The following is a 9718-nucleotide window of genomic DNA, read 5'->3' as shown; positions in this document are numbered from 1 at the left end:
ACACCTAAGGCTCACTGGACCACCACTTGGAGCCTGGCATTGTTAATGAGCAAGGCGTGACGTCAGGGGAATACAACCTATACCCCTTAATCTGTTTTGGTTTAGCTTGGCAAGTGTCCCATTCGTGTATTTTGGCACTAGGGCCCAACATTAAGTCTTAATTGGTCATGCCAACCATTGTAATCACACCTTACAGCATTTGTTTAAAACAGATACGTTTTTATTTGGAACAAAGTGTACCTCATTTTGGGGGGGATTTTTACAACATAACAAATACTTGATACATTTTATAAAAATAGAAGATTGTGTGTTCTCATTTGCAAATCATTTTCCATGTATTTTAACAGAACCTACATATGTAAAGTCCTTTACCTGTTTGGTGTCAACCAGAGCTTTGTAAGCATTCTTCCCAGTAAGTCTCTTCACAATTCCCAACTATACAATCACTGCTATTATCAACCCAGGATAAATTGGACTGCGCACTGACTCACCACATGGGTAAATTGCAGAAGTCCTACTTAAATATCTTGACACTTTCTCAAGTTTTCTAATGATTCTTTAGAGTGTAGGAAATAGATCAGTTTGTCAACGTGAGTGCAGTCCATTAGAAAACCAAACATTTATTGAGAAGGAACTTGTCAAGTGTTTGTACTTGAGTTGTATTAAGGCTGGTTGCCGGGTATGCAATGGAGCAGAAGAACTTTAGGCTCCACAACAAAACGTCAATGAAGGTAAAAAGATAACCTGTAAGTGAAATGTTTGTCATCCTCTCAGCCGGTATTTAATGTTCTCTCTTGAAACCCTTCTTGTCCAACTGATTTCACGTAGAGGAATCAGTACAGTATCCCCTCAGGTTTCAACAACAAATAGTTCTTAATGCTGAATGGCAAAGGGAGACTGGCTACCCCTCTTTCGCAGGAGCTACTCATTCTGCCTCTTATGGTACATCTGGTGAGGTGCAGCAAGCTGCGAGGACTGTTTGTGCAAACGTTGTACAAAGAGTCGTAGAATTCCTTATGCCTCTGCGATAGAAGAGAGAAAACATGATTAAAAGGGTCTGTAAAAATCTTCACTCGCACTTGCCTTATAGCAGTCATCAGGAATGGCTTCTCTCCACTTCCTTGTGGGCTTCAGACGTCCATAAGAGTTCACCATGATCTCCACAACTTTGGGGTAGTCGTGGCAGGATTGCAACACCTGAGAAGAACACACAACCTAAGAAGTGCTTTCCATTCCACACCATCATGGTCCCCGTACCTTGTGGAACTGTGGTGGATAGATCCTAGCTGCATTGTAGTTTAGCAGCAGCTGATAGCAGATTTCTGGTAGGGCTGTGTGCCTTACATCAGTTACTTTGATGAGATACTGAATGGGAGAGCAGCCGTTGATGTCCATCGCTCGTGTATCCGCTCCGGCCTCGAGAAACATCTGCATCAGAATATGATCACAGTTCCAGGCTGCCTTGTGAAGAGCAGTTTTATGGTCTTCCTCTTGAAGGTTGACATCTGCAGGAAAACACATTAAAATAAGCCTCAGTCCCACGGCGATTAGGAGGGGAGCTCGATCCAGACCTGCTTTCTGGTCCAACAGAAGGCGGCAGACAAGATGGTGATCTTGGCTGTAGGTTTGTTCTTTGGGGTCAAAGGACCAAAAGGCGGCAGTCATCAGGGCGCTCTCTTGCAAAGAGTTGAGTCCATCCACTGATGCTCCGTGGGCTAAATAAAGGGCCACCAGCTCTGGGACTCCAAATCTGGCTGCGGTGTGCAAGGGTGTGTCTTCTTCATTGTTGTGGCTGGGGGTGGTAACTTTGGCACCTTCATGACACAAATATTTTCAGTTGAAGGGGACACATTATGCAAAACTTACTTTCCTCATCTATTGTTAACTGTTTTTGTGTATTTGGGATCAGCATAAGTCTCAAAAATCTTAAATGGAAGCATGGCGGAGATATTCATAAAATACTCTTGCCTTCCTTCATACTTCCTTCAAACAAGCTGTTTGGAATTTGCCCAAATTGTGGCACTTTTCCCAGTTGTGATGTCAGCGGATATCTCCATATATGGTAGGAATTAGGAAGAGCTTTGTGCGAGTCCACGCTGTACTCAATAAATTCATTTTTTTTTGTCTATCCTCCTGTTGTGGGGCAGACTGGCTTGTACATACACATGCATCCTCCGCTGTTGCCATTTCTAACACAAAGTAGTGTACACTTTTAACTTGTATCTGTCAGTAGACTTGATTTGGAAGACAAAATCTACAGGGAGAAGAGTGGAGGCACGTAAATAAGAGCGCCCACGAAAAGAGAGGGTCTGAAAGCGTCTTGAAGATGGTCTGTAAAACATCATCTATGCAACATTTTGACCAAGGAACCAGCATTACATGTTATGTAGACACAGTGGTAGGCCGTGCGTTTCCCACCTAGGCCTTCAGTGCTGTCCGACTTCAATGATTACCTCTCAAAATACCATCATTTATGTCACCACATGACCATTGCTGGAGAAATTCTATACAGAAACACATTTACACACCTATTGAAACACCTCAACAGTGTACAAAAGGGATTATTTTCTGGCGCATTTAAAAATCAATAAACCCACATCAGCAATTAAAACATATCGTATGTGGTACTGTCAAAATTGAAATTGTAAAAAACATATTAAACGTGAAAAAATAAAGAAATAAAATATTTGAACTCACAATTTGTAGCACCCATTCGACGCCGTATAAGCCAGTGGTACCGCTCGTAGTCGGCTGATTCGAGTAGAAATGGCGGGCATTTCCCCATTTCATCGCCGATATCGTCTCACAAGCTACGTGCAATGCTGAAGGCTCGGAACAAGGCTTTTAAGTCTGGCGACATGGTGGCATTAAAAACAGCCAGAGCTAACCTGAACCGTGCCATTAAGGTTGCAAAGCGTGCTCACAGTCAGAAAGTGCAGGACTTCTTCGAGAACCCCACAAACACTAGACGAATGTGGCAGGGCATACAGGTCATCACGGACTATAAAGCTGCCCCCTGTCCCTGTGACAACAGTATCAGCTTCCTAAATGACCTTAACAACTACTTTGCGAGGTTTGAGGCACTTAACACCACTCCGGGGAGAAAATCCATCCCTCGCCCTGATGAGCAGCCGCTCAACCTGGACATAGCGGATGTCCGGAAAAACCTGAGGAGAGTGAAGCACCAGGACCTGATGACATTCCGGGCAAGGTGCTTAAGGGATGTGTAGACCAGCTGGCTGGGGTTCTCACAGACATCTTCAACATCTTGCTGACCCAGGCTGTGGTACCATCATGCTTCATTCCAGTGCCTAAAAAACCCACAATCTCCTCCCTCAATGATTACCACCCCGTTGCACTCACCCCCATCATAATGAAGTGCTTCGAGAGGCTGGTAAAGGAATATATTGTCTCCAGACTTCCCCCCACACTCGACCCATACCAGTTTGCTTATCGCCCTAACCGCTCCACAGAGGACGCCATCTCCTCTGCACTCCACCCGAGCTTAGAACATCTGGAAGGAAAGGACACACACGTGCGGATGTTGTTTCTGGACTTCAGCTCAGCATTCAACACCATCATCCCGCAGCACTTGGTGAGCAAACTGGCCCCTCTTGGATTCAGTACCCCCCTATGCAACTGGCTGCTTGACTTCCTCACAGACAGACCCCAATCTGTGAGAGTGGGCAACAACACCTCCAGTGCCATCTCCCTGAGCTGCGTCCTGAGTCCGCTGCTGTTCACGTTGATGACCCATGACTGCTGCGCCAGGTCCACTACTAACCACATTGTGAAATATGCGGACGACACGACAGTAGTGGGCCTCATCCGTGATAACAACGACATGGACTACAGGGAAGAAGTGAAACATCTGGTTGACTGGTGCAGAACCAACAACCTGGTCCTGAATGTCGACAAGACCAAGGAGATCATCATTGACTTCAGGAAGCACCAGTCCAGCCACGCTCCACTCTACATCAACGGCAAAGCGGTGGAGATAGTAAGCAGCACCAAGTTCCTGGGGGTGCAGATAACTGACAATATAACCTGGTCCCTACACACTGGAGCTCTTGTAAAAAGAGCTCAGCAGCGCACACACTTTTTGCGCCGGATGAAAAGAGCACAGCTCCCTCCCCCCATTCTCACCACATTCTACAGAGGCACTATAGAGAGCCTGTTGACCAACAGCATCTCTGTCTGCTGGACTGGAGCCTGCAATGCCTCAGACTGGAAGTCTCTCCAGAGAGTGGTGAGGACGGCGGAAAAGATCATAGGACTCCTCTTCCTCCTATCCAGGAGATCGCAAAAAGCCGCTGCCTGACCTGGAGCTCAGAAAATCTGCAAAGACTCCTTCCACCCCCACCAAGGCCTGTTTTCACTGCTGGACTCTAAAAAGAGGTTCCGCAGCCTCCGAAGCAGAACCTCCAGGTTCTGTAACAGCTTCTTCCCTCAGGCCGTAAGACTCTTGAACGCATCATAATTATCCCCTCAACTCCCCCCAAAATGGATTAACTCACTGGAATAAAAAAGACAATATAACATACATACAAAAACGTGGATGCATGTGAAAATGTGCAATATGTGTATCTGTACAGTAACCTATTTATTTATTTATACATGCACCTTATTGCTTTTTTATCCTGCACTACCATGAGCTTATGTAACGAAATTTCGTTCTTATCTGTACTGTAAAGTGCAAATTTGAATGACAATAAAAAGGAAGTCTAACAAGATGTAGTTTCTCTTTAAATATCCTTCTTGAAAATGGCCTTACATATATTTATATGTGTTGTCTTGTCTAATCATAAAAGATGCAGACGAGGCGTGTTGGCTGAGTTCTTAAAGTTAAACATTCAACAACCTAAACGAGGCTACTACGCATGCTCTCCACTACTGTGGCATGCTGGGTAATGGAGTTCTTATGTTACATTAGCTCATAACATCACAATATATACAGTATCTGCCACCTAATCAACGTTTTGTTCACTTTCTTTGTGGGTCAACACTTCCTGCTTCCTGCTAAGTTCCAACTTGTGATTGGGTACTCACTTTGGAATGACAAGTGCGTATCCAATCACAGTCTCGTCAACATCAGTCTACCTAGATAGGCTACTGTCAACAACTTGTGATCTGATTGGCTATCGCAACTGTCTATCACCTCTGCATTCTCAAATTCATCCGCTAACGGTCGCGCTGAGTATCCAATCACAGGACGCGTAAATGTCACGCTCAACCTTAGGCCAGCTAGAATGCCTTACTGACAACAACTCGTGATCTGATTGGCTATCGCAACTGTCTATCAACTATATGTGTCTGTTCACTTACAGTGCATAGACGCCTGCATTGTTGATTCTGAAGGCCCCGCGCAGATTTCGTACAGGCAACATAAGCTAGCTGAATTCTGATTGGATAAAAACTCTAACCTAAAAACAACAGCGCTGGAAGGATATGACATGAAGAGAATATGAATACTTTTATTTATTTAGAGAAAATAAATATCCATCCATCCCTCCATCCATTTTCTACCGCTTATTCCCTTCAGGGTTGCGGGGGGCGCTGGAGCCTATCTAAAAAAAATAATTGTATCTTTAATTATGAACATGATTTCTGGTTGTTAGGCCAGCAGAGAAGGCCTTGCTGGCCCTGACGACCCACCATTGTGTAGACCACAAGTAAGTCTTTAAATCATAATACGACCCTGTTAAGTACAATCTATTTGGGCAAATGGCCTTTCACTTGTATAGCCCACAACATTCTCAAAGTACTTTGACTCTGTCCTTTATGTACTCATGCACCTGAGGTATCTTGGTATCAGTATCTCAAGAATACTTCAACTTGGATACTGAGGATGATTGCTCTTCTGCCCTTTTTTTTTCTTCCATCCTTCCATTTTCTAGTGCCTATTCTTTTCAGGGTCTGGAGTCTGAACCCTATCTAAGCTGACTCATCTAAGGATGACTGTTTACTGCCCTTTTACTTTCACCATGAGTCCTTTTTCTAGTGCCTATTCTTTTCAGCGTCTGTAGTCTGGACTCTTCCATTTGAATGATCACCAGTCGGTTAAAGACACCTTTGAGAATATGAAACTACCCGTAGAAACTAACACAAGCAAGGGGATGATAAGATGCTAGCCACACGGAAAGATATTCAAAGCCAAGACTTGTTTGCTGTAAGGAATATGCAAGAACCCCATAGGGCAGGGGTCGGCAACCTTTACCACTCAAAGAGCCATTTTGACCCGTTTCACAAAATAAAGAAAACAAACGGAGCCACAAAACTATTTTGAAATTTAAAATGAAATAACACCGCATACAAAGTTTTTTTTTGCTTTGTGCTATGTATAAACCAGGGGTCTCAGACACGCGGCCCTCACCTTAATATGAAAATTTTATGTTAGTGCGGCCCGCGAGTTTTATATGAATGCCGCTTGACAGCATCACACTTGCCAACCCTCCCAATTTTTACGAGAGACTACCGAATTTCAGAGCAACTATTCTCTCGAATGTCTGCTGTACAAACAGCTTGCCAGCCCAGTCAAATGTTGTATGCGGCTTCTGCAGACACACATAAGTGATTGCAAGGCATACTTGTTCAACAGCCATACAGGTCACACTGAGGGTGCCTGTTTAAACAACTTTAACACTCTTACTAATATCCGCCACACTGTGAACCCACACCAAACAAGAATGACAAACACATTTCGGGAGAACATCCGCACCGTAACACAACATAAACACAACAGAACAAATACCCAGAATCCTATGCATCCCTAACTCTTCCGGGCTACATTATATACCCCCCCCCCCCGTGCGTAGGTTGGGGGAGGAGGGGGTGGTGGTAGCGGGGGTGTATAATATAGCCCGGAAGAGTTAGGGATACATGGGATTCTGGGTATTTGTTCTGTTGTGTTTATGTTGTGTTACAGTGCGGATGTTCTCCCGAAATGTGTTTGTCAGTCTTGTTTGGTGTGGGTTCACAGTGTGGCGCATAGTAGTAAGAGTGTTAAAGTTGTTTATATCACAACCATCAGTGTAACCTGTAAGGCTATTGACCAAGTATGCCTTGCAGTCACTTACGTGTAGAAGCAGAGGCCGCATACTACATGTGACCGGGCCGGCACTCAGATAGCATGGTGTAAAAGCGGACGCGACGACATGTTGTAGAGGACGTTAAAGACAGTGCCATCACGGCACGCCCTCAATATTGTTGTCCGGGTGAAAATCGGAGAATGTTTGCCTGGGAGATTTCCGGGAGAGGCACTGAAACCCGGAAACCTCCCAGGAAAAATCGGGGGGGTCGGCAAGTATGCAGCTGAGCCGCATCAGAGTGATCAAAGAGTCGCATGCGGCTCCGGAGCCGCGGGTTGCCGACCCCTGCCATAGGGTATACTCCTGGACAGTACTAACCTAAGTCGGTGTACTAACCTTGAAGGATGAGCAACTTGGCACAATCCACCGACTCTTTGGTGATACAGTAGTGCAATGGTGTGTGTCCGCTGAGTGAAAGGCTGTTGACTTTTGCACCGTGCGCCAAAAGCAGAGCCACACAGTCGGCGTTGGAGACCTCGCAGGCCACGTGCAACGGTGTCTTCCCATTGGGCATGCGGTTGATGGCAGCACCTTCCTGAAGGAGCACCAGCGCAGTTTCCACAGCGTTGTACATCACACAAACATGAAGACCCATGGCCCAGGAACTTTCTAGTTTGTAGCCTGGTAGCCAATACCCTGTTGCACATTAGACACACAGGACAGTCTGATTTCTGGAGCCTGAGCACCATCTAGTGAACAAACAACAGATATGAGTCCAAATTGCCTAACCTTGTTTGTAAGAAGCCAGGACCATGCTGGGGTCCTCCACCTCCAGCACCGTGTCTATGTCCATCTTGCTGGTGTGCAGAATCCGGAGGACCTCCTGGGCATCGTTAGCCTGCAAGGCTTCTAGGTACTGCTGCTTCAGCTGCTTGACAGCCACTTGTCCCGCGCTCAAGTCCTCCATGAACACCTCTTGACAAGATGGCCTTCGGCCTACATTCGAACTCGGTCAATAATCTTCACACACATGGAGAAGATTGAAAATGAACACGCAAAGAATGAAGGTGAAAGATTCAGACATTACCCGCATTGGAATATTGGCAAAGTCCAAGCCATCAGCCACTATTTTGAGGACCGTACGGAGTAAAACAACCAAAAAAGAAGGGCAACAAGTGACAGGGGAGGAAAATGGAAGTGGAGTGAAATATAAATAGAAGGGGAGGGACTGCAGAACTGGAGCTATGTCTGAATTTAGGTCAGTAAGTCTGAAGGGCCACATGCTGAAAACCATGATTTGAATGTGTTACTACGTATTTTCCAATAGATTTTGATGGGATTATTGTACGTTTATTTCCTAACCCCCTTTTAACCTTGGCACGGTTCCTTCATATCATGTATCTTAAGTCGTGCTGTCAAACAATTTGATTTTTTTTCAACTCACAATAATCAAACTTGTGAATTTGGATTGCTCGCAATTTGTCACAGTAAACTACTTGCATGCATAAATGAACTTTAAAAAGACCCTGATACAGTATTTTGACACAAATGCATTATATTGTAAGAATGTCACACAGAAACATATTTTAAAAGGGTTTCTTGAATGCACGTCATTTATTTGTTAAAAACTTTAGTACATTTTCATCTAAAGTACCGTCTGGGTTTATTTGGAAGTGTCTCACTGACCGTACAGCAACCTGCTCAGCCTTTCAGATAAACATTCGCGGTTCCGGTAAAAGCAATATGAATTGCCCGATTAATTTACGTTCATACATGATGAATGTGATAATATTTTGTGATTAATCGCTTCAGTTAACTTTGAAAGTCCTAATTAAAATATATTCCTTTGTATGTATAAACAACGGGAATTACGCTGAACTGGATTAATTTGTGTTGCTATGCAGACCACAGCCTAAAATTACACCGTTTCTTTTTTGAATAATGACATTGGGGCGGCTGAATAGAAACCTAATCCAAAGAGGTTTGTTAGGTCTTCAAAAAAGTATGCAATTTGTTATTCTTACAGCCAGACCTGTGTGTTTACTTTCGTACCTGAGGGTTTTGGCTACAACTGTTGCCTTCCTCACAGGTCGTCAGGTGACAACCTCATATCTGTTGATGCTTTTGGGGACTTGATCACATATGACATCACGTGACAACCTCATATCTGTTGATGCTTTTGGGGACTTGATCACATATGACATCACGTGACAACCTCTGAGGAAGGCAACAGTTGTAGCCGAAACCGTCTGGTACGGAAGTAAACACACAAGTCTGGCTGTAAGAATGACCAGAGACCTGATGGTTCCTGGTTGGAATCCAGCTTTGGCCATCCTCCTCACTGCCGTTGTGTCCTTGGGCATAACACTTCATCCACCTTTCTCCCACAGCGGTGTAAACGTTGCTTCCACCATACACATCCTCTGCAGTGGCTGCCTTCCTCAATATTGTACTTTTGCAGCATTTGTGGTGGGGGGGGTGTGCTTGAATGATGATTAAAACAAATCTTCTAAACTTTACTTACAGAGAGTACTAAAATAGGTCAAGCTGTAAATGTGTAAAAAAAAAAAAAAAAAAAAAATACTGCAAATTACATTTACAAATGTCCTCTGTAAAAGTCTCCATTAAGGAGCTGAGGTGACATTTACAGTATTTGCATTTCCAGTGTTTTAGTCCAGTTCCAGTGAAAC

The 9718-nt window shown here is 44.4% G+C and overlaps 1 protein-coding gene across 2 annotated transcripts; it reads right to left on the bottom strand.

Annotated features, from left to right (window-relative positions):
* Positions 1-246: 246 nt before the first annotated feature.
* Positions 247-8207, bottom strand: asb4 (ankyrin repeat and SOCS box containing 4). Of its 2 annotated transcripts, none has more exons than XM_061983370.2 (7): positions 8116-8207; positions 7818-8024; positions 7425-7724; positions 1572-1814; positions 1258-1505; positions 1084-1197; positions 247-1022 (listed from the first exon to the last, which is right to left on the bottom strand). In XM_061983370.2, exons 2-7 carry the CDS (start codon positions 7993-7995, stop codon positions 834-836), a joined length of 1272 nt encoding a protein of 423 aa, XP_061839354.2. In that variant the 5' UTR covers positions 7996-8024; positions 8116-8207; the 3' UTR covers positions 247-833. The 2 variants fall into 2 exon arrangements, with proteins under 2 accessions (XP_061839354.2, XP_061839353.2); XM_061983369.2 differs by having other exon boundaries at positions 7818-8048; positions 8116-8204.
* Between the last annotated feature and the right edge of the window lie 1511 nt (positions 8208-9718).

Source organism: Nerophis lumbriciformis, linkage group LG21 (assembly GCF_033978685.3).
Source record: "Nerophis lumbriciformis linkage group LG21, RoL_Nlum_v2.1, whole genome shotgun sequence".
Classification (NCBI taxonomy): domain Eukaryota; kingdom Metazoa; phylum Chordata; class Actinopteri; order Syngnathiformes; family Syngnathidae; genus Nerophis; species Nerophis lumbriciformis.
The sequence above is the reverse complement of the archived record's forward strand: the minus strand, read 5'-3'. Positions and strand labels throughout refer to the sequence as shown.